This window comes from Rhamphochromis longiceps, linkage group LG20, assembly GCF_057381845.1.
Source record: "Rhamphochromis longiceps isolate RC_006_pf linkage group LG20, R_longiceps_female_GT1.1, whole genome shotgun sequence".
Lineage (NCBI taxonomy): Eukaryota > Metazoa > Chordata > Actinopteri > Cichliformes > Cichlidae > Rhamphochromis > Rhamphochromis longiceps.
The window spans coordinates 9,211,548-9,237,903 of NC_140576.1; the positions used below are offsets into that span (position 1 = coordinate 9,211,548).

General features: G+C 41.4%; 1 protein-coding gene across 1 annotated transcript in view; it reads left to right on the top strand.

Annotated features, from left to right (window-relative positions):
- The window catches only part of bsna (bassoon presynaptic cytomatrix protein a), a 128,805-nt gene that overhangs the window by 85,612 nt on the left and 16,837 nt on the right, over window positions 1-26,356 (top strand). Inside the window, exons 3-10 of the mRNA XM_085393462.1 lie at window positions 2,571-3,035; window positions 6,709-12,081; window positions 13,512-13,682; window positions 13,886-14,136; window positions 14,568-15,498; window positions 19,826-22,319; window positions 23,188-23,685; window positions 25,019-25,365. Coding sequence (XP_085249588.1) covers window positions 2,571-3,035; window positions 6,709-12,081; window positions 13,512-13,682; window positions 13,886-14,136; window positions 14,568-15,498; window positions 19,826-22,319; window positions 23,188-23,685; window positions 25,019-25,365 — 10,530 coding nt within the window. The remainder of the gene's footprint in view (window positions 1-2,570; window positions 3,036-6,708; window positions 12,082-13,511; window positions 13,683-13,885; window positions 14,137-14,567; window positions 15,499-19,825; window positions 22,320-23,187; window positions 23,686-25,018; window positions 25,366-26,356) is intronic.

Below are 26,356 nucleotides of genomic sequence, written 5' to 3' on the forward strand. Positions count from 1 at the left end.
ACATAATGCATAAGTATTATATATTATGTTGAAATGCAACTGTAAATTTAAAACTAACCCTCTTCTCAGTTTTATGCCTTAGACCTCACTCCTGTAGTATTGCTGTGCTGCTAACTCTATTAGTCAGTGTTAGCATAGGACAAAACACTTTATAATGTGTTACACCTCATTTATGTGTTGTACAGGTAGATAATTTATTGTTTTTAGTCACTCTCATCATTTCTTGCCACTGATGACTGTTAATTTTATCTTGAACTCTAAGAAAAAACCCTCTGAATGCTCATGGGGTAGAATTCACCATTAGCAACTAGCTAATTGGAGCAGTTAGCAATAGGCCGCACGACACTACAACACCACTTAGTGCTACTTCTTTGTGTTGTATGTTGCATTCTATTGTGTTTCATATTGATCTGATGTTATACGTTTGTTTCTTCTGTTACACTATGAAGCACGCCGGTGTATTTGTGGAACAGACACAATAGCAGACACGGGAGAAACAAACTAAGGTTTAAAAAAAAGCTAGTCGTTTATTTGACTGAAAAAACGTGAAGACAAAACAAGGCAAGGCGAATAGGGGCAAGATCTAAACTAAAAACTAAACTGGGAAAACTAAACTATGAAAAAAAAGACATAAGGCATGAACATGGAACTGAAGAGGAACATGCAAACATAAATGTGAAAAAAGTCTGAACATGAACATGAACCTGAACCTGAGTAGTAGCAAAAACTCTGTGGACTGACGAGACATGACATGAAGATAAACAGGCGACCCGACGAAGAACAGAAGGAGACTTAACTAGACTCTAACACTGGACTCTTCACAATAAAACAGGAAACATGGAGAGATGTAGACATGACACACGAGCTTGACAATGTGGACACAACACAGACATGAAACACGTGACACACTGGACAGGAAACATGACACATAAACAAGGAGACAAAGATGAAACAAAAACCAGAATAAAACTTAACTAAATCCTAACTATTAATAACACAAGAACCTATTATCACAAACTTAACATAAGAAAATCTAAAATACAAAATAGCCTCAAAACGTCACAGACCCAGCCCCTGACACTTTGTGATTCTTCTGTCTATAAAAAGTGCTACATGAGTACATTTTATTTATGTAGAAGCTAAAGAGGCAGATAAAATCCTTTGCAGTTGATAGACTCACACAGACACATAACGGGTATGGCAGTCTATTCTCCCTGCAGCACGGACTACACTGCCCATGAGGCTATATTCTTTAGGACTATTTCTGTAACATTCTGCCTATTGCCTTCATATTAAATAATTTAAAAAAAAAAAATTTCTTCACATCATTATGAGACGTGAGATTGAGACACAGGCATTTCAGCCTCTTAATGCGTGTTTTGTTTGGGTTTTCACCGGCACGGAATTACCAAAAATAGAGAGAGCATAGCCTGACATATGAAACAGGAAAAGACCGCCGTGCAATCCCTTTATTTCAGCAAAGTAACTGTATTCAGAATACCACCTTTTTAAACAGTAACTGTAATGGAATACGGTTACTCATATTTTGTATTTTAAATACGTAACGGTAGTACATGTATTCCGTTACTCCCCAACACTGCATTTAAACAACAGAAGTTGACCTAAAGTGCTTTAGACAGGTACATTTACATTTCGGGTCTCCAAAAACTCCAGTTTTAAAACACAGAATAAGATGAAAGGTGTTTTGTTTTATTAAATAATTAATGTGAAATTAAAAATCATAGTGATTTAGTGGTCATTAAAATGTGTTCAGCATTTACAAATTGTTGATAATTCGTCTCATAAATCATGACACACTGCTCTCTCCTATTTAAGCTGCCTTTATAGTATCAGCATCTGTATTGGTATTGACAAAACAGTTTTTGTATTTACTTACAATACCAACATTTGCACTACTGTACTTCACTACTAAGAAGAAGGGAATAACAAACTAATATTCACCAGGTGGATAAATGAAAAACTGTTGCAGCAAGCAAATTTGTAAATACCTCTTTGTCATATTATCTTGAAAAGTGATGAGTTTCTAATAAAATGTTGCGTCTCTGGAGTAATGTTTATGATATTGTGAATTTTCGAAATATATTTGTATGCTACTAGTTTGGCTTTGTCAGAATGAAGAAGACCAAATTACGAGGTAGATTAAGTACACTGTTGTGCACCAAGTCTTTCATTTTTTGCCACTCAGGCTCACAGTGTGTGAAATCGAGTAGAGTTGATCTGATGAAACAGGGAGTAGCTGTTAGAGTGACTTGGCCTTTTAGAAACGTGCATCAGCTCAGTTTAGCCGCTACACCTCTGACAGCTCTGTCTGGAAATAAGATTTTCAGTGTACACAGTACGTGAGTGTATGTGTGTGTGAGGCTGTTGCTGTAGTTTGCTATTTAAGTGAATGCTGAGTTGAAAGTTAAGAATATTAACCAGGTTATGAATGTGAAACAATATTAGTTAATCCACATAAAGCGATCTTTGGTGCAGTAAGGCTAAGGTTGTATCACAATTACACACAAAACAAATTACATGTTTGTCTTTTTGTCTTCTCTCTGTTTCAGAAAAAAGAGTGGTTATGTCTCAACTGCCAGACGCAGCGGCTGATGTCTGGAGAAGGTCTTGATGAGCCTCCACTTCCTGTTCCTCATCCGTCTCCCAAGCACCAACCCACGGGCTCGCCTCGACACCAGACACCAATCAGTCAGCAAAGTCCCCTCCACAAACCTACCACCCAGCAAGGGACCAAGCCAGGCCAGCCCCAAACACAGAGCCAGAAGCCACAGGCGGGAAGTGTCGTTAGCAGCCCGTTTGCACCCGCAGCTGCCAAACAGCCAACTGAGACCAAGACTATAGCACCATCCACGACACCAGTAACAACCACTGAGATCGAGAAACAGCCAAAACCATCAGAGGAAAAGCTCAAGACTGAGCCCGAGAACCAAACTTCCAAAGAGACCAAGCCCTCCCAGAAGAAAGGAGAGCAGATCACACCGATCAAGGACATTAAGAAGTCCAGGCACTATGATGTAAGTCTGATTTTTGCATGTCACCAATTTATGTGTTAAACTAAGGAAAATGACCAAAAAGTGAACACAAATGATTTTTGAGTTTTTTAAATGTGTCCAATATCACATTCAAATGTGAACTATGCAAAAAGACACAAAGAAAATGCAAAAGTCATCGTGCAGTTGTACAGAAATATGTGGATACAGACTTAGAGCCAGGAGGGTTTTGAGGCATGTCTGTCTACACTGAAACTGATTTCCTCCAAAATTTCAGGATGTATCGCCATTAGAGAGACATGCCAGGATAGACTTAGCAAGACACTCAGGCCATGGAAGTGATGAATTTTGATTTGACTGTTCGGACTGAGGTTGCAGTGAATAAAAGCAGACCTGCATTTGAGTTATGACCATTTATTTATTTTACCCCAGGCAAAACTGAGAAATAGCAACTTCCACAGGGCATTAGGCTACTTTTGGCTCTGATTTGACACTATATTTATAAAATTGAACTCAGTTTACATGTAATCAAGAATGTAAAAAACCAGATCTGGGTCGCATATAAGTAAAAACTGACTTTTGAGGTATGGTCCAGCTTCACATTTATGTTTTTGTTTTTTTTTTTGGTTTTTTTAAATCAAACTCGCGCTCTGGTTCAGACCTGCAGAGCTTTAGCAGAGGATTTCTCCATGCTGCTCATTTTTGTGGCACTAAAGCTAGAGTTTAAAAAAGGCCAAAGTTCCTTTGACCTTGTCCTTCGCACAGAAAAACTGCTAGGTATAGTTATCTAAAGGTTTTTCACATTAACTAGAGACTATGTTGGTTTACTGTAGATGGCCTACAGCATCTTGTGCAGCTGTGTCACTCACATCCATGCTTTTATGCTTGTTGCATTGCTATTGTTCATGAATGCAGCTAAACAACTAATAACTTCTATAAGCTGATTCTCCATATTCACATAGTCATGGGAGAAGGGTCAGGGTTGGGATTACTTTTAGCCTTTCTGGATACAAACTCAGTGTGTGTGGGTGTGTGTGTTTGCGTTTTACACCACATGTATGCTTCAGACTGACTTGAGAAGTTTTTAATTGTCTGCCCTTCCAGCCTCCATGCAGCCACGTGATGCTTCTTTTCTTTATGTATTCAATACTTATTCCCTCCGTAATTCCACTTTATTACACATAACTTGATTTAAATACTTATTTGTTTTGATTTCGTTGTATGTGCGGATTACCTGGATTGCTGCCTACATCTGGTGAAAATTTCATGTCAATAGCCCCATTAGAAATGTTTTTCCTGAGAAAAATGTTGACACATTCAATACTTATTTTTTCCAATGTAAACATTATATAATGTTTTTTTCTGAGTTTCAGTTACTTACTTCAGATAAGTAAATCTGAACTTCTTATTTTACCACTATTAATTTGGATCCTTTGCTACATGTTTCTTGTTTTTAAATATTCAAAAGAAATCTTTTTTTTTTAATTTGGTCTCTGATCCATAAATACAACTTATGGTTGTTTTGTTCTTTTTTTTTTTAAAGAGGAGTCAAAATGCTAAAGCTTTGTAATGAGCCTTCTGATTTATGATACATATTTTATTTGCAGTCATATTTGATCACTTCTAAAATGGGAATGTTCATTATTATTAGTAGTATTATTATTATTATTATTGTAGTGACAACTAAAATACATCAGTTTTGACTCTGCACTTATTTACAGAGGGATGAGATACTTGCCTTGTCTCATTTTCCCACACTCTATTAAGATGATATTGTCACTAAAAGTGACTAGTGCCCATGATGTGTCATATTTTTTGTACTGTATCTCTTGCTCGGTTAATATGGCTTTTGTGCTGCCCATGCAAAGCTTATTTAATGTTTTCAGTTCTTGTACAAAATGTCCCTATATATTTCTATTCAGACTGGTGCTTATACATATACATTTACTTGCAACACTGACATGATAATCACTTTGTTTGCAGATATGGGTACTTTACATGGCAAAATAACTGTTGCATAGATGTAATAATAGGTAATTCTAAGCTAAATCGGTTCCATTTTCCTCAAGTGTTGGACGTCCATATTGATTTGGAAAGTATGTCATTGATTCCCATTTCACAGTATGCTGAGGCTGCAAGTGGCAGCAAGGCATTGGATTACCTTGGGGAGAGACAGAGATTGAAGAACAAAGACAGCAGGAAGAACCTTTTCTTGCTGTTCCAATTCTTCTAAAAATTGGCATGTCATGAATCTGTAAAATCTCCAAGCCCTTAGTTCATGTAGCACTCTTGTGGTCATTTTTAAGGTAGCGCTGGACTTTATCATCTGAAGAGCTGCTAAGTAATTAAATTATACAGAGCTCAAAGTAAAGATGCATTATAACCACCTTAAGAGCTTTTCATGATTTTTACCAGTTTTCCATCCTTTTCTCCATCTCCCCAATCATTTACCAGGTTGGTTCCTTTGAGATTATAAATGACTGTTATTAAGAGCCATTGATGAATGAGTTTTCATTTGTTCAGATATTAAAGTCAGCTATACAATCTTACTTTGAGCTCATCATCAAAAGGAAAAAACATGAAAAACATAGTTTGACTAACCTCTTTCCATCAATGGCTCAACATACCTAACAATTATAAGTCACATTAAGATTATTGCATAATAATGTTATTTGTCTTGAGACAAATGAATAAATCAGATCAGATTCAAAGATGTAGAGTAAAATTCAAGTGTTTTGACTCAATTCTCAATTTTTATTACATATTTAGATATTTAAATTAAGTTATATTTAAGTTGTTTTTATTTAGGATTTAGTGTTAGACATGTTAGCTACGTGTTAGCTAATGCTAGTGAACCTGATAGTAATATATTTTTGTTTGTTTGTTTTTTCTTTAGATTCAAAATGAGTATGCGCAAACCTATTTGTGTTATATGAATGTAAAGTTTCTAAATATGTAATGACTGATATTTATTTTACCATTGAGTCTCTTTTTATTTGTTTTTACTTGTTTTCAGTACATGTTCTCTTTTCTATTTCTATTTCCAACCTGGGATGAAGAAAGTATTCTGATTCTGAATAATTCTAATAGGCATTGTGTCCCTTAAATTATAAGACATGAGTAGCATGTAATAATAAATAAATCTCTTTTAGACTGATTTAAACTAAAGCATTCCATTTCAGCCCACTGGCTTAAAACTAAGTTTAATGGAAAAACATAAAATGTCTTCATGGTGATTTAGTGATCTCGTGAATGAAATCCAGTTGATATGAAATCAGTTTCATTAATTTTTATTTTTATTTTTTATATTTTTTTCTTTTTTCTTTTATTTACAAGACAATGAAAGTTGAAAACTGCAGTTTTGGCGTACAGGTTCAAGCATCATAATGATATTTTTAATATAAACTGAAACCATACCATATTATGGCTATCATACAAATAGGACTATTATATATTACTGCAAATTTCTAAATAAGAAATACCATTTTTAAAACTCGTATTTATTTGTAATTTAAAAAAGTATGAATTTTGCATCTAAAATCAGAAAGTGATTTTAAGTGGGCTTAATTTTTATGCAGATTGGTATTATTGACCAGTTTCAACACATTGTAAAATTGATATAAATTATCATTAAAACTAAAAACCTTAGCTCCCCCAAGTCTAATCCATTTGTTTTTCTTTTTTCTTTTCTCTGTAGGATACAAAAAACAACAGCACCCACGACTTGTCACGCAGCCCTCAGAGTCTCAGTGACACTGGCTACTCATCTGATGGTATCTCCAGCTCCCACAGTGAAATCACAGGTCTAATCCAGGAAGAAGAGATGAAGCTGAGTGAAAGGGGAATCAGCAGCCGGGGCTCCCCACCAAGTCCCTCTGAAATCACCAAGCTGGAAAGCTCCATGAGGCCATTACTAGAGAAGAGCTTCTCTGAAGAGAAGGCAGACAGAAGGGGGAGGAAGCACAGAGACAGAGATTTGGATGACAGAGGGAAGCAACGCCCACGTTCTCTGTCAATCCCGCCAGATGCATATGACTCTGATGAGGAGCTGGAAGATATACTTGAGGAAGAAGAAGATGGGGGAGACTGGGAGGGTAAGCGAAAGGAAGGGAAAGAGGAGAAGAAGGAGAAGAAAAAGAAAGAAAAGGAAGCTGAGCCCACAGAGATGACCGATGAGGAGTTCATGAGGAGACAAATAATGGAGATGAGTGCTGATGAAGACAATGAGGAGGAGGAGGAAGAGATGGAGGAAGATGAAGATGAGGAAGACGAAGGATATGGCTACCAGAAACCCAAGAAAAGCCACCATAAGCACATAATCTCTGACTCAGGGAAAGAAAAGAGACGCCTTCAGCACCATTCCAGTAGTTTTGAGGAGGAGACTAAGAGCTCTACTGATGTCTATAAAGGCTCACTAGAAGAGGGTGAGGAAGATGTGATGGCATCGCAAGGAGGTCTGAGGCGCTTCAAAACAATTGAACTCAATAACACCAATAGCTACAGTCGAGACATCGAGCTGAGCAATGAAAACGACTTAAGCCTTGATCGGGAACCAGAACTAGAGATGGAGAGTCTGACAGGATCTCCTGAGGAACGTTCTCGTGGTGACTACTCCTCGACTCTGCCACCCACTTCATCCTCATATGGCTCTGGACAATCTCCTACGTCCATCTCATCAATGGAGGAAGATAGTGACAGTAGCCCCAGTAGGAGGCAAAGACTGGAGGAGGCTAAGCAGCAGAGGAAAGCACGCCACCGCTCTCATGGCCCTCTCCTTCCTACCATTGAAGATTCTTCAGAAGAGGATGAACTCAGAGAGGAAGAGGAACTTCTGAGAGAACAGGAAAAGATGAGAGAAGTGGAACAGCAGAGAATTAGAAGTACAGCAAGAAAGACCAAGAGAGATAAAGAGGAGCTGAGGGCTCAGAGGCGCAGAGAAAGATCTAAGACCCCACCTAGCAATCTGTCACCTATTGAGGATGCGTCTCCAACAGAAGAGCTGAGACAAGCAGCAGAAATGGAAGAGCTTCATCGTTCCTCTGCTTCTGAATATTCGCCTCAAAGTCTTGACTCAGAGGCAGAGGGATATGAGTCCAAACTTTACAAGTCAGGAAGTGAGTATAATCTGCCAACCTTCATGTCACTCTATTCCCCGATAGAGAAAACAACTGCAACCACCACCACAGCACCATCTTCAACTTCCAAACCTCTGAAGAGTGCTGAGGAGGTCTATGAGGAGATGATGAGAAAGGCAGAAATGCTTCAAAAGCAGCAGAAACAACAACAGCAACAACAGCAACATGGAAGACATGGGCAGTACTATGAGGAGGACATTAATGGGCAAAGTTATGATGATGAGTATGAATATGAGCAAGATCAAACAGGATATGACAATGAGGCAGCAGAGACAGAAACTGATATTTATGAGGAGATTAGACAAACATCTCAGAACATTACCAAGATGCAACAGGCCACAGATGAGCAAGTAGAGATTGAAATTGAGAGCTCTTACCCAGATAAACAGCTCTTAGATACAGGCTCAGCCTTTGCTAAGCTACTAGAGCAAAGTAATGCTCTCCTTACACCAGGTACCAGTCCCACCCAGATCTCAGCTCCTGTGTCCTTTGCTGAGACTGCAGGGCGAATCCCTGATGTCAGAGTAACACAGCACTATTCTGCAAAGGATGGACACAAAGATAGACTCAAAACCCAAGCAGGAAAGAATGGAATAACTCCAACAGTGGCAGCAACCACTATTGCAGCATATGGTGTTTATGCTAGAGATGCAGTAACTATTTCTCAGACTGGTTCAAGCCATACTGTTACGTCCACTCAGTCTGAAATAGGTCGCAGGCATATGGGTAGTACATCCGCATCTTCAGCTACAGTCTCAAGCGTATGCAGCAAGATTGCAGAGATTACCCAAGCCTACAGTCAAAGAGAAGTCATTACCAGAAGGGTAGGGGAGACCAGGGGGATCCAAGTGCGAGACAGCTCAACATCTTCTATTGAGAGAATTATTGAGCCCCGTTCTCCCAAGTATACTACTTATTACAGAAGCACCAGTCCTCCTCTTTCACCATCACCACCACCACCGCAGAGTCCCACTCGCTCTCCTTCAAGAAGAGCTACAGCTGAGTTCTCTACACAGACTTTCAGTTCAGCATTGAGAATGGAGTCAGCAGGCTCTGGTCCTACTTCACCAGTAATGGCTCAGGGAACCCAAACATCACATCGATCAGTTTCCCCTAGGCTCTATCGACAGCAATCCTCTCAGGATGCCCCATACTCCCCTCCTTCAAGCCCAGCTAGGCCAACGACAGTCAATACTGCAACTTCCCCGCTGTCTTCTCCTACCCGATTTAGCCGCCAATCAACATTTGATACTTACTCTCCATGTGGCAGCCCTCCAGACACACCGCCTTACCACCACTCTCCTACACGGAGCTTTTATCGTACACAAAGAGTGGAGAAAGTAAATGTCGGAACAAGCATGGTCACCACAGCCAGCATATACACCAGAGGGTCTGTTTCAATGGATAATATCTCCCTCTGTAGGATATCTACAGTCCCAGGGACTTCGAGGGTAGAGCAGGGCCATATGATTCATGGTGGAAGTGTTGTGGACCTTAGAACAGCTACTAAACCAGCTCCTATTATTATGACTGACCAAGGAATGGATCTCACCTCCTTAGCCACAGAAAGCAGAAAATACCATGGTGGACCAGAGGGTAGCAGACATTCAACGATTGTACAGCCACTGATTATGAACTTGAACACACAGGAAACCACCACACCAACCACTGTGAGTGTCACCGTAGCTGCTTCAATGTTCATGACCCAGCCAAAACAACCAACAGTTTATGGTGATCCACATCAAAACCGAGTGGATCTGGGACAAGGCATGGGTTCAGCAGTTTGTCTCTCTCAGAATAAACCAGTTTCACCTCCAACTGACCCATCAATACCAAAAATTGATGCCAAACTGGAAGACCTCAGTATACAACAGAGAGAGCTTCAAAAACAACAAGAGAAGCTGCAGAAACAACAAGAGCTCCTGGAACAACAGTTGCAACACCACCATCAGATGCAACAACAGCAGCAACAGGCATCTGTTTTAGCCAGGTACAACCTTACTGGCCCAATCTCACCTTTACTGAAAAAAGATTTGCTCGTCAGTCAGACAACCACTGCTTCAGCTGTGGTCAGTGCTGTATCACCAATCATTAACCCTGAACTGTATGGCGCTGGTCCAGTTGAACTCAAGGGAAAGCCCAGTCCTCCTGGTTTGATATCAGGGGGTAAATCGCCACATAGTATGGTTGTACAAATGGATGGGGGGCCAGACCCAGCCAGGGCTGTGACTCAGCTCGTCAAGGTAGAAGAAGGACAGGATGCTGTAGATCTGACAGGAGGCCAAATTAAGCCTGACAACCAACCAGCTTGCTGTGATATTGTTTATCGACTTCCATTTGGTGGAACCTGTGTTGGTGCTCCTGAGAAAGAAGGCATAAGGCCTCCATCTGCCCCACCTCTCACCTATGAGTCTGACCAAGAAAGACAACCTGGAAGGTACCATGAGTATCCAATGGATGGGCGTAAGGCCTACACGTTACCTTTTCCTGGTAGGCTCCAGCCTTCGATGTCTGATACAAACCTTGCTGAAGCTGGGTTACAGTCTTACCATTCTAAAGTGGAACCACATCTCCAAGCTTCAGGAGAACTTGCCATGGATCTAACTGCTATGAAACAGGGCTATGGAGGATATGTGGGGATGCAGTATGGTTCCTATACAGATTTACGGCATGGAGGAGACATTGCAGCACAAACACTGCCTATCAGAAGATACAATTCCTTGTCCAACATCAGTTCAGATTATGGCTATTCTGCGCGTGACATTGCTAACTTCCAAGAAGCTAACTTGGCTCAGTACAGTGCCACAACTGCAAGGGAGATTAGCCGAATGTGTGCAGCACTCAATTCCATGGATCGCTATGGAAGCAACCCAGACTTGATGCAGTTTGGCAGTTTGAGCAGAGGTACTGGGCCCATGGCCTCCAGACTTGCAGCTGGTCTTGGCATTAGGCAAAACCTTCTCTTTGGATTAGATGGGAAGCCAATCTCTCACAGTCAAGCATTAACTAATCTTATCAATGCCAGGCAGGCGAGTCTAAGAGCCATGTACCCCGCTGCTATTAGATCCTCAGATGGGATGATCTACTCAACTATTCAGACCCCCATTGCTTCTACACTTCCCATCACAACCCAGCCTGCCTCTGTTCTTCGACCACTAATAAGAGGAGTCTACAGGCCATACCTCTCTGCCAACATGACACCAGTGCCCCTATCTAGTCTTAGCAGGCTACCAATGAGCCCCAGAATGCCCTTATCTGGACAAGCTGCAGTCCGTTATCCAGCACCAGGCCTTCTCCAAACAACATCAGCCACTGACATAAGTGCTGCTGCCACAACAACCTCAGCAACTGCAGGGGCCCTAGTGGGTGTTCCCATGACAACTAGCTCAGTGGTCCAGGATGAACCAGTTTACCTTGGCAAAGGTGCGACAGTGTCCTCTTTATCAGCAGAGGTCACCTCAGTGCAAGGAACAGTTGTCATACCAGCTGATCAGCAGCAGCAGCCAATAAACCTGTCCCAGGCACACCTGAGTAGCCAACAACAGAAACAAGTAACAACTGTTCAGCAGCCACAACAGCCTGCCCCTGCTGCACATGCTTACCCACTTTCAGGTCCTGCACAAACACATGGTTACACCCAACCTCCAGCAGTCCTGTCTGCCCCTACTGCTGGCTTACCAATTCCAGGTGGTCTTCCTCCTTTCCCTCCACCAGGTGCCATACACAAAGAGGGTGAAACTGAGGCAGAGAGACTGCACCGCCAGCAGGAGCAGCTTCTGCAGATGGAGAGAGAGCGGGTGGAGCTGGAGAAACTCAGGCAATTGCGCCTGCAAGAAGAGCTGGAAAGGGAAAGGTTAGAGCTGAAGTTGCACAGAGAGAAGGAGCAGATGCTGGTGCAGAGAGAGTTACAGGAGCTGCAGAACATCAAGGAACAGGTAGAGGGAGAAGCAGGAGGTGGAATGCAGAGTTTGATCCTTAATGTCTTGTTTGATGTTGTGTGGTTATTGTGTTTGGATTGGATATTGGGGTTTTTTTGGTTTAGTTTTGTGGTGGTGTTATTTGTGGTGTATTTGGTTGAGTTATCTTTTTTTAATCCCATTTAAAATGCTTTTATTCAGTGTTTCAGTATTGTGCCTACTTAACAAGACACATTAAAAACAGCTAATTTTTTATACAGTATATTGTCTTTCAATGTCTGTCTCTTAGCAGTTCTTCTAAAAAGTATATTAAACAAGCATTTTCAGTTAATCAGATACATTAAGTCCATAAGATATTTCTTTAAAATGTAGTGCTAAAATTCTGTTCAAAAGTGATGACTTTTTTTCTGAATAAATATTTTTATGCAGCCTTGGTTATAAATGATGAGTTTGCATGCTGTGTTTGTTTGGGCTTTTTAAAATTTTGCACATGATGTTTGCGTGTCTGTTTGATGTCTGTTGTATGTGTGTTTCAAAAGGATACCTGTTTATAAAGTCTCATGTTTCATTTATTACTTTGATTTTTAGGTCAAAAAAGTGGTTTAAATGTTCCATTCAGCGGACTAATTTGCATAAAATCATAAAAATCAAGCAAAATAAACCAAAATATATTGCAAAACTATCGAAAATCAGTCACACATGTTGGTTATAATATATTGCTTTCTGAGCTCTTGGCCTTGCAATGATGTTTTCACAGTAAACCTGAGGGCTAATGTGACAATTTTCTTCTTTTTTAATAGAACAAGCAGTTGAAAATCTTTCAACTTAAGTCTGTTAAACAGGTGTGGAAGTCTTCCTTAATGAGAATAAACTAGAACTGGAATGTTTAAAATGCATCTCATAATTTACAGTGCAAGCAAAAACCCCTAACTGCTTATTTGCATCAGCCTGTCATTTTAGCAGTAAAAGAAATGCCTTAAATATTTTCTGCAGAGCATTGTATGACTGGTAAGAGCAATTACCAGTAAATGCTGCACTTCATTCATGTTGCGCCTCCATTCTTGGTTTTTGCAGTATATACAAGTTTGACTAACTTGGAACCATTGTCAAAACTAATCCATCAGCACAAGAATGACTTCATGTCACATTCACATGTGGGAATCTTGTGATTTAGGCTACATTTTAGAAATTTTATCATCCTGAATAAAACCAGATATCATGACTTTGGCTCTTTTTCGCTGTTTTCTCTGTTTTTAAATTTTTTCTTCATCTTGTTCTGGTACTATTCTTCACTTTGCTTATTTCATAATTTCTCCTTCATCAACCCATTCCATCTCTCCACCCTCTTATGCTCCACGCTCTGTTCTGTTATGTTATCTCGCTCTGTCTGTGTTTTTGCCCATATGTCCTTCTTTCTCTTCCCATCTCCACCGACACTTTTTGTTTAGGTTCTGCAGCAGCAACAGCATGAACGTGAGAAACAACTTGTTCTACAGCGGGAGCAGCTGGCTCAGCAGAAGTCCCAGCTAGATCAGATCCAGTCTTTACAGCAGCAGCTCCAGCAGCAGCTTGAAGAGCAGAAGAGACAGAAAACCGCTGCTGTCACCCAGATCATGCAGGTGGGGGTGGGGTGGGGTTAATGAAAAACATTGGTAGCTGGCTCTTAAGCTGTGTATGCATGTGACACTCTGCATTCAGACAGATATGTGTACCTTTTTATCTTGAAGAAATGTGTTTGTGAAGTGCAGCTACACAACCTTGTCGTTCTGATTTGAATCACTGCTTTATAGCAATATTAAAACCCCATGGTTTTTTTGTACAGCTGGATGGACAGCCGCTGCACCCCTACGCAGACTCTCATATGGGCTCCCGTTCTCTGCCCAACTCCTCGTCAGAGATGTGCCTGAGGAGCCAGGAGGAGCAAATGGAGGCCAGGACCAACATGAGAAAACACAGCTCCATGAGCAGACTGACTAGAGATAGCTTGGATGGAGATGGCGTGGTGTTCTACGGCTCCCCCCGCAGGATTGTGGATAGCTGTGTGCAGACTGACGATGAAGATGGAGAGGAGAGGTAAACAGTGTGTGAGTGTATGGAGTGACGGGGAAAGAGGAGGGGTGTAAGAGGTGAAACTGTGTGTATATAGGCAAAGGTTATTTTAATAGCCTTGCAATTTACTTCACGTGTCTGTAATTAAATTTAAGACCCAAGGAGAAACAGGTTTTATTAATATTTTATGAATAATACCATGTAGAATAAATCAATCACTTGAAGGAAAGGTTGGAACAATAGTATATACAGTAGTATACTAACATAAAAAAGTTCACACTCAAAAAGGATGAGGATAAATGTTTGTGTTAACAATTTATATTCATAGCACTTTATTGCATTGTAGTTATCACTTTTTCATACCCTATATTGCCAGTAGATTTACAAAATTACTTGACAGCAACCTAAATATAGTTCTTTATTTTTTGTTTTTCGTGTATTTTCTCCATCGCCAGGTACATGATGCGTCATCGCACCAGGAGGCGTGGTCGCAGCGTTGACTGCTCTGTCCAGACAGATGATGACGAGGACAAGGCTGAGACAGAGCATCCGGTCCGCCGAAGGCGCTCGCGTTTCTCAAGGCACTCTGAGTCCAGTGCAGCTGGCAGCAGCACTGCCACTACAGCCACCTTAGCTACTGATACCAAAACTGACAAAACTAAGATGGTTTCCTCCAATATTGGCGTTCAGACAATCAGGGAAATGTCTTGCCAGACAGAAGTGGAGCACCTAGGAAGAGTCTCCCCAGCAATCCATGTGACAGTACCAGACCCTAACAAAGTAGAGATTGTGCACTATATCTCTGGACCAGAGCGAACTCAAAAAGGACAATCTCTAGCTTGCCAGACTGATCCAGAAGCCCAGTCACAGGGAGTTGTAGCTCCACAGCTAAGTGTACCAACCACAGTCAGTCCATATTCGTCCTCTGCCGGTACTGGCACACAACAGTCAGGTTCTGACCTTCTCACCCAGCAACGCCAGCAGCAGATTGCCGCAAATGCTGCCAAATTTGAGCGCCGACGTCCTGACCCACTCGACATTAATTACCAGCCTCACAACCATCTCCACAATGAATCGATCTCCAGCATCATTCGCCAGCAGCAAACAGCCCCCAAATCTCCACAAGTCCTCTACTCTCCGGTCTCTCCGGTGTCCCCTCACCGCCTCATAGAGACTTCTCTGTCAAGCGAGCGACTGAACAAGGCCCATGTAACACCTCAGCAGAAGTCCTACACAGCCGAATCTCCCCAGCGACACCCCTCTGTGCCCCGACCCATCAAGAGCACTCAGAGGTCAATGTCAGATCCCAAGTCTCTAAGCCCCACCACAGATGAGCACACGAAGGCCAGGTTGTCCCTGTATCAACAACAAGCACTTCAGAACCAGGTAAAGCCATTCAAACCATGGTGATATACACTAAAAGCCATTGAAATTTATAGTTAATGATGTTATTCAGATGGATACAGTCTAGATAACCACTAATATCACTGGATATTGTTAAAAAGTACAAATTTTATAGGAAAAATGACAGCACTGGTTAACTTTCACACAAAATTATCTAAAATTTTGTCAAAGTTTTAGTTGAAAAGAAAGTGGGATGAACATTAAATCCTGTTATTTTAACTTTATAGCTGAAAATAAAGCAATGCACAGATGGTGATTCTGTATGCAAAGGTTACAGTAGTATCCAAAAGATGTAAAGTTTGTCTTACTATTTATTACTTTTCATATGTTACATCCTTCATGCTACATTCATATTTTAATTCAGAGTGAAGAGATTTATAAGCCGCATATAAAACAGTAAAATCAAATGATAGACTAAAACAGTGGAAAAATATTTTTAACAATTAATAAATAAATTGGTACATTTTAAACTCCTGCAGCGGGCCAGTTAGCACATTTAATAACGTTGCTCTCAACAACAGGCTCAGTTTTATATTGTTTATTTGAGTCAAAACCTAGCAAGGGCATTAATACTGAATGGCCTCTGTGTAACTTTGAAACCATTTCTTTCATTCGATGTTGCCCTTGTTTTCATTTTCTGAGTGTTATGAATGTTTCATGTGGATGCTATGATGAGTAATTCCCTTTGTTAGATTATTTTTCAGATTTTGTTATTGTTTTGTAGTTTTACGACCTCATCTTCTGTTTGAAACCAGTAACACCTCAGCAGTAGCTGGCATGCAAAGTCAAAATGTGCTCTATTATTGAGGTCTCTTGAGTTACTCTGGGCCTTGATTTTAAAAACTGATAAAGAGCCTAGCAGCTTGCCCACAAACTAACTAAATTTGATCAAACTACAAAACTTCAGTTTATCTCCGACTAAATTTATAAAGGTCTATGCTGTTTCAACAATTTACATATTATGGTAAATGGACTGGTTTTATATAGCGCTTCTCTACTCTACCTGAACACTGAAAGCACTTTATACAACATGCCTCATTCACCAATTCAGACCCATTCATACAAGCACATTTTTGTTCTATGCCCTAAGTGCTTTCTGCCTAACATTCACACACATTCACACTCCAGTCGATGCCTGACCTGCTCTACCTCCTGAGCTACAGCCACCGCTATTATTTACTGGGGTTTGAAGAGTAAAAAACAAAAACATTAAGCCATAATTGTGACCCATTCTGTGTATTTAAACTGTTTCAATGGTAACAGAAACTCCCTTGCTCGCATAGCAGGAGCAATAACTCTTTTAAATGGACATTACATACTTACCTATATTGTCTCAACAACCATACCTGAAAATCAATTAACAACAATAGCTTAGGGAATTAATTAATGCCACCACAAAACACTGTGCTACAATATGACAGTATAATGGTTGTCTGGAAAAAAAATAGAATTAAAAAAAGGACCAATAAAACATATGTGAACAGTCACATTTGATACAGATGCTACTAGAATGTTCGTGCACAGACTGTAGACTAGTAAATCTCAGGACTGTTTTGTGCTTAAGTGCAATTACTTAAGAATGCTTTAGTGTACATTATGTTCATTTGAAGTTTATGTTACGTTATTAATAGCAGCTCAGACTGAAACAGTATTTTAACTCTTCTGTTTCAGCCAAATTGTCCTAACAATGACAGCTGGTGTCAATGAGTGTAAAATCTACCCTAGTAAAGCCAAAGACACACACCCTAATACCCTAAGAACAACTCTTCACCTCTCAATTTTCAACCAACTTTCAACTCTGTTGAAATGTGGCAAAGATGTTACTTAACTTGTTTTGGGTAACAACAACTACCCATCCGGTTTTCCCTGGGTGAGAGTTATTGTTTTTGTTTTTTTTTTTAATGCTGTGATGTATGGTTGAGGTCAGAAGTTTACATATGCTAGTCATGGATTTATGCAAATGTATAAGTTGGGGCTTTTATTGATTTTGTTGAATTCAGTAAAATGATTATACATCATACATCTTTCACGATTTTAGAGAACAAGAATTGGACTGAAAATTGAAAAGTATATATACACCCCCAGTAATATTTGGTTGAATCTTCCTCAGTTGGTTGCATCATGACTGCATGTTTTTTTAACCTTCAACAAGCTTCTGACATAATTCTGGCTGGATATCTGACCACTTTTCTCTTGCAGAATTAGAATAGTTTATTTAATTTGGTTGGTTTCTTGGCATGGACCCAGTTTCGAAGCATAGTCCAAAAATTTTCAGACATAGGACATACCAGAAGCTTAATGTTAATCAACCATTGAACCATTGGTGAAGTTGAAGAGTTTGGAGGTAGTCCTCCTTCTTCATTATTCCATCCACTTTATGCAATGTACCAGCACAACTGGCAGCAAAACAGCCCCAAAACATGATGCTACCACCACCATGCTTTGCAGTCGGCACTGTTTTCCTAGATCGGAACTCCTGAATTTTACTCGCCCAAACAAACCTGTAGCGATTGCGGCCAAACAGCTCAATCTTTGTCTCGACTGACCCTAAAGCTTTTCTCCAGAAAGGATTTGGAAGTTTCAGTCTTGTTTGAAGGCTAAGATTTTGAAGCAGGGATATTTTCTTTCGCAGTAAGCACTCTCTCAGTTCATAGCGATATTTCCTTTCATTTTCAGGGTGAAGTTTGGGTCTTTGTCTAGATCTTTTGTAGAAAGAGAAAATCCAAAATGACATTCATCCTCTAAAATGTCATTCTGACCCCAACTGTACCTATTTACATATATATATATATATATATATATATATATATATATATATATATATATATATATATATATATATATATATATATATATATATCATTGTATTCTTCTGACCCTTTGAAAAGTGTTTCATAGTGTATTTTTCACTGCCTCCATGTTAGGATTGTGAAAATAATAGGTCCCAGAGGGGATTTCTCTTTATGCTTCCGCCTACACACAGACTGAAATGAAAAATAACACACAACACACTATGATCTATTTACAATTTCAATATATGTTTGGTAGGAACAAATGGGATGATATATTATTTACACACAGTATAAAGACAAAGATAAACACAGATTATTTTGATGGTCACATCATTGACTGGTTTTGACAGGGAAGCCCACACAAATTCAGCATTTTATTAATTCAATATTAAGCAGTCAAAATTTACAGCTAAATCAAAAATCAATGATAATCCTAATTTTTGTTCTCTATTTTTAGTAGATTTTACAGTGGAAAATTGTAAAAGCCATGGTGGTTCATTTAGCCAGCCTTTAAATCCAGCTATATCTTCCAGTATATTCATTTGCTTCATTATACTGTACTTCATATGCCTATTATGTTGGGGTTTTTTGTTATTCCATGGTGCATTCTAAGTAAGAATATAGATTTTAGCATAACAAAACTACATGCTGTCTCCACAACCTTTAATTAAACTTAGGTTGTTTACTGGTCTCATCATTACTAATTATTTTATAAGAATTAACAAATTATTAAGAAAATATTAAGATAAAGGTATAAATCCCAAATTTCTGAAAATATCAACTCAAAACTGTAAAAACAAAAAAAGAAAAGAAAGAGAAATTCATTGCATTAGTAGCTATTAAATTAATGGAATACTCTATCACAGTTGCCACTCATTTCACTGTTTTTGTATGTCTGCTAACACAAACTCCACTCTTGTTTCCTGTTGTCTTTGTCCTTTTGTCTATGTGTGTTTCCTTTGTCTCCCTTATATGGCCCTGTCGTTGCGTCCTTTCCTTGTTTCTTCTGTTCTTTGACCCCTTTTTTTCTCTTTTTGAGTTTTTCTTCCTCCCTTCCTCCTCTTCTACTCATATTTTGTGCATGTCATCTCTCCCGCCAACTCTCTCCCTTTACCTATAACCCTGTACGTTAATTTATTTTTCTTATTTTATTTTATTTTATTTTACCTTATTTGTTTCCTCAACCCTTTTTACATCTCACTCATCTGCTCTGCTTAATTGCTTCACCTGTTTTTTCATCTATCTTTGCTATTGATTTTCCCCATTATCCATACCTCGCCATGTTCATCTCAAATTCTCACTTACCCCCCCAACACACACGCACCTCCCATTTCTCCATCCCCCATTCCTATTCCATTGATCTTCCTAACCACTGTTATCACACTGATCTCCTCATTCCCCACATCTGATGTTTTACATCACCAATCCCCCCCCCCCCCCCCATATTCTTCTCCTCTTCCACTCCTTCCCCCGTCTCTCTTTCTTTCTTTCTCTCTCTTCTGTCTCTCTCTCTCCAGCTGGCAGCCCTACAGCAGAGCTCACTGCTCCGCAAGGTCAAGCGAACCCTGCCTAGCCCTCCTCCAGACGAGACTGTTACATCAGCTCACCTGCCCATGATGACACCAGCCCTCCAACAGGTCTACCTGCCCTCCGTGCCCAGCCTCAAGCCCAGCTCCAGGTCTGGCCTGGCTGCGAAAGCCAGCCTCCTCAAAGACCTCACCCATGAGCTCAAGGCCGTGGAGCAAGAGTCAACCAAGCTGAGAAAGCAGCAAGCTGAACTAGAGGAAGAAGAGAAAGAAATTGATGCTAAGCTGAGATACCTTGAGCTGGGGATCCACCAAAGGAAGGAGACATTGGTCAAGGAGAGGGAGAGAAGGGATATTGCCTACCTGAGGTGTATGGGGGACACCAGGGACTATATGTCTGATAGTGAGTTGAATAACTTACGTTTAGCAGCTGCAGCTGCGTCACATGAGAGTAATGGGCTACTAACAACCAGACCAAGCACCGCCCCTCTCAGCCAGTTCACCAGTGACCTCAACACCGCAGCCCAATACCCACCCACCTCGTCCTTCCTTTCTTGTCAGTACCCCCAAAGCCAACCAGCAGCTCCATCTCAGCAACCAAGTGTACCATACCAGTCTGCAACATTCAACCAGCCTCCCTACCCAACAGTGTCACAGTCACAGGCACTGCCACAACCCACTCCCCTTCAAACCCATGCTCCCCCTCCTGGACCTACCTATCAACCTCAAACCTCATATCCTTCTCATACCTACCCCCAAACTCAGCCCCCATACCCCCAGACAGACATGGGGTTACCAGCTGCACCTCAGCCTCAGCCTCAGCCAGGGCATACAGGTTTTGGGCCAGCACCACCCGGTCAGCCACCATACCCCACCCACAGCTCACCCTATCCCAGCGCTGTGTCCTCCTACCCCAGCCAGACCACACCATACCCTGGTCAGCCCCAAGTTGATATCCTCACAGTTCATCCAGGAAGACCGAGGCAGACTTCATTGGCCGATCTAGAGCACAAGATGCCCACCAACTATGAGACTATTAGCAACCCTACTGTTGTGGTTACCACTACTGCTCAGGATGCTACCTATTCCAGTGGAGCCCCATCCTATGCTCAGTACACTGCAGCAACAACAATGGCAAGCTCGTATGGGCCCTATGGGTCAGCACCGGTGTCCAGCAGCTACGGTGGGTACTCAACAATGCCCCCCAGTACATATGGCCAATATACTTCCACTACCACAAGTTCATATGGCCAGTATACCACAACTACTGCTAATACTTATGGCTACACCACCACCACAGCCAGCTCATATGGACAGTATACTTCCACTGTGTCCAATGCCTACGGGCACTCTGTAGACAGTCCTTCCACCTACAGCACAGCAGATGGGATGTATGGGGCTCCTGGTTTAGAGCAAAACATTCCGAGGAACTACATGATGATAGATGATGTTAGCGAGCTGACGGCAAAAGATGGGCTGGGCACGATGACAGGGGACATGATGCATCATGGCGGCAGTGGGCGTTACCCGGGCGACATCCACAGCCACAGCAGCACCACTGGCACGACGCGTGGGGGAACTGGCAGCTCCTCTTATGGCAGGGCACCCGAGGAGGAAGCAGCGATGCAGGAAGAGCTGTACGACCACCATGGCAGGGGTAAGAGCAGCTACAGGCACGGACCTCTAGGGGGCAGCAGCAGCGCTAGCATGGGTGGGGGATCCCCCTATTTCTATGACTTCGACTACAAACATGGCAGCATCCGCTCTGGGGTACAGAAACCTTCACCGTCCTCCAGAACCCTTCTGGCTCCTGCTGTCATGTCATCCAAGCGCAGCAAGCACAGGAAGCTGGGGAGTATGGAGCAAAAAATCTCCAAGTTTTCCCCGATTGAGGAGGCACGGGATGTGGAGGCAGACCTGGCCTCCTATTCCTCAGTGACAGGTGCGGCTTACCCCTCCTCTCACATTCGAGGACGCCAGCTGATCGAGGATTACGGTTTTAAGAGGAGTGCTTACGACAGTGGCAGTGGCACCACTCATGGTAGTCGATACTATAGTATGACGGTGGATGAGGACGATCGAATTTACTACACCTCCACTGGCCGTTCCCGCTCCACTGGCTACGGCATGGACAAGATCTCAGCCAGGGACTACTCCGGGTATCGCAGCCGATCCTATGAGAGGGACGACCGCTCCTATCGATCTGGCTACAGGGGGCGCCATCCAACCCGACAATACTCTGAAGAGGAGAGTCCCCTGAGTCCTTTGGGGAGGTTCATGGGTTCTGGGCGATCGTCAAGTTTAGGTCCCGACCCGTATGACAGTCACAGCGGTAGATGTAAATACTATTATGGCCATTATGGTTCCAGTCACTCGCTGCCAGATGTTCAAGACCACATAAGGGACCTTCCCCGGACACACGTCTACAAATCGGATGATACATACTTTATAGACGATTATCATTGCGCTGTGTCAGACAGCGAAGGTAATTGTGGGAGATGAAATCCCACACAGTCTCACTACCTTCTACTGCTCCCAACGTTTATCTAAACGTCCCCCACCCACCCAAAGGCTAGACTTAGCAAAGAAAAAGAAAGTAAAAAAGAGACAGATATAGCTGTTGCATGCTAATGTTTTCGTCATCCTGAGAGTCACTCGGAGCTCTCGTATCAGTGGACTGCTATCTGTCTGTCTGCCTGCCTGTCCGTCCTTCCGCCTGTCCGTCCAGTCGTCTGTCTGTTCCAAACTCGCATGGTTCTTCGGCGTGGTCGTTTTCGTCATTCGCTACACTCTGATTCACTTGAAAGGTCTTTGCACGACACAAATGCATTGTTTTTTCTTTACAGGTTTTTATCTTTACTTATGTTTTTACATGTGTTTGGATCTACACTGCAAAACAGTCCCCCCCTATAGGTTTGATATTTATTCCGTCAAAGAGGTGTTATTGTCTCAAATCAGCAATTAAATAGAGGTTGACTGTTTTATATACCTGCTTTGTCTTGCCAGAGCAGTTATACAGTGTCTTAGTGCAGGATATCTGTCCTCCTCTGTCACTGGCTTTTAATTTGAAATGAACACAAAAACAGCAGCCAAAGCAGACAGTTTTGCAGTGTTTGTTTTATTCTGGTAATATTGTCTTGTATTGTGTGAAGTTTACATGTTTTAAGTGTTAAGTGCATGGATGTAAAACTTTTATTTTTATTTTTCTGCCCTTCTTTCTGTGTCTACCCCTACCCACTCTTTTCTTTTGCATGCGGTTGGTCTTCCTCCTGCCTTCTTCCTTCTTTCAGCCTGCATGCCGCTGTCTCCGAACGACATGGAGATTGACTGTGATCTGCTCTCGGTTTCCAAAGCCTACCATCTGGGCCAAGAAGAAACCGACTGGTTTGAGAAGCCACGCTCCAGTTCTCGTCACTACGGTAGCAGCCACTCTGGGAGGAGCCGGCACAGTGTCAAACACACCTACCATGATTATGATGAGCCTCCTGAGGAGGACCTGTGGCCCCAAGATGAGTATGGCCACACAGGGCGACACTCATCATCTCGCGACCACAGACACCATGGCAGTTCTAGCCGCCATTCTTCCTCCTCACGTCATTCAGATGAGCCTAGGTCCTCAAGATCCTCTAAGGGGCACCCCAAAGACCCATCTATGCGCCATGATCCCTCAGGAAGATCTTCATCTACAGGAAGACGTGTTGACTCAAGATCCGGTGGGTACCACTCTTCCGACTACTCCCGCGACTCATCTGGGCATCATCATGGCCAGCGTTCCTCCAGACAGGGCGACCCACACAGGTCTTCACGTAGCAAGTCCCAGGGTCCAGTGGACATGCAGGGGCAGCCACCAGGTACATACGAATGTTGAATCTCTTGTCAAACATGATTAGAGCGCAGTCTTTGTACTTTATACCTCAATGTATAGGTTAATTACAGTGTATTCGAAACCCGTTGACTTAAGTATATTGCAAAATATTGTACAGACTAGAAAGAGTTTATCTAAGTTATTGATTATGTGATTATTGGACTGACTGTTCAATTGATTTATATTTTCTAATTAACTGCACATTTATCTGAGAATTGAAAGCAATTATATATTATTGAATGTTATATTACACACTACGTTATAATGTCATTGTCTTTATAATGAAAGACAATGAAGAAGCAGTAAAAGATGCATCAACTAAAAGTCCTTTTCCTGAGAACAACAGCATTAGATCTCATTCGGATTCTGCTTATGTGGGCGATATAGATTAGACTGAAGTATGTTTCAGTTAGTTTAGTTTAAAATAAAAAAAACACTTATATTGCTTTTCGCCATAAATCTCAAAACTTTTTCATAATAGCACCTGCACTATTATATATCCCTAACTAATGAAGCTCGTTTCTTGTTTTTAGTGTCTGATCTAATAATGCTGATCCATGAGCTTAACCTTAATACTGAACACATGATTGTGTCACTTTTATAAATGTGTCTTAAAAAATGAAACTACAGCAGGCACTGGAGTTAATACCGTGTTCTTTTTTAAATCATTTAAGTCTTAGGTAGAAGTATTTAATAACCCCTGTTGTTCAGATTGTGTTTGATGCTTTTTTTACACTCATATATTCCCTCAGGGATCAACATTTTCTAATTAACTATATAATATCAGGCACATGTTTTCCAAGAAATGTGCTATCTGCAGGCAGCACCATGGCTGTTTTCTTAGCACTGCAGTCATTAAATCACTGCTTTCATCTATGCTCACAACATTGTTGTGTGTCATCATCTCATGCCTGTGTTTCCTGTCAGTTACTATTACACTGTAATAAAATCTGAAAGTACTTTATAAGAGAAAGCCAGAGTAAGCCGCTTCTTTTATCAGTACATTGTAGTTTTGGTTTTATAAAAGCATAACTTTCTCTGTGGAAGATGGTAGCGGAAATCATCTAACTTGCATAACCGACTTGGAAATGTGTGCACAAGACAAGAAACAGATGACGCAAAGGTCAAAGATGTGTTGACTGAATCCTTTCAGCTGCCAATCATTCCTTCAGTTTTGACAACAGTTACAGGCCTTCAGGCAGTAGCTGCAGAAAAAATCAGTGCTGAATTAATGTCCTGTTTTTTTATTGGCAAGAAGAGTCCATTTTCAAGCAATAGCCACAAACTGTTTATAAAAAACACCCTTTTTTTCCACTCAGGCTCCTCAAGGTCTGGCAGTGGCTCTGCTAGGGCTCAGGGATCTGCTGGTGGGCCTACGGGATCAGGACGGCAAGGTGGCCCGGGTTCCCAGACAGATGGGGCTCCGGGACAGAGGGCTCAACTCCAGCAGCAAGCCCAGACTTCAGCAACCAGACCAGGGCAGCCCGGTGCCACAACAACCAACAGCTCCCAGCAGCAGCCCCAAGCCCAAGGACAAGGCATGGGCATGGGAATGGGAATGGGAATGGGACAGGGCCAGGCCAAACCGGGGCAGATGGGACCAGCAGGTGGACCCATGGGCCAAGCCAGGCAGACAGGTCCAACAGGAACTACAACATCCACAATTGTGAGTCCAGAAAGAAAAGATGACTCTTCTAAGTAAGGATTTGAGGCTTGTTTTGTTTTCTATTCTGTATGAGGTAAAAATAAAAAATATGCATCTTTCGGTGCACTCAAATGGTTCAATTCACATTTGTATTTGACATTTTGAAGAAAATGTCATAAAAGGATGTTTTTGGTTTTATGAAGTAACATAAGAAGTATTTCATGACCATTACAAAAATATCTTTCAATATTCACATTACATATGCCATCCTACTGCACAGTAACAATTTATTTTGTTTTAGTCCTCCAGCCCTTTCACTTTCAGCTTGTCTCCACTTGTCTCCTTTGCACTCCTCCATCCTCCACTGTCCCTCCACAGTCCCTGAGATAAGAGCTGGTCCTCCTCCCAGTTCAGATAGTATATTGAAATTCTGCCTCGCCTCTGCTGGCAAGTTTTATCTTACACTGTGATTAACAGAGAGGCAGTTGATAACTCAGCGTAGCTGATTCACTGTCTGCTAGATGCTCAAGAAATTCTCACTCATAAAGTCTCTTTGCAAAAATCTATTCTCACCCTGCATTTCCTCCATAATCAGAAATCCATGTCAATCTATTTTTCTAGCTGAAGCAAAAAAAATCTCACTCTGACATTTAACCCAAAACCTGAGGTAGTTCAGAGATTCTCTTCATTCAATCTTTAGTAAATATATGAATGACTTTCAAGCTCACAAAGCCACTATCATCGTGCCGGTTATTACTACCCCAGAATCATTCATAATGTGCTTTCAGAGCTGAAGGGTGTTCATGATTTTCATTTTGGTACATTAGTATAAAGTCAGCAGGAAAAATGAAAAGTGAAATTGTTCATAAAATCTGATGTAAAATTATGCAGGGATGGGTTTTGCAAATGCTTCTGACAGGAAACCATAAACAAAACAAAAAAAATTGCGGTATGATAATTATTCAGCGTGTGAACTCATTCACTTGCACTCTTACGTTGGGTCCATTATGTA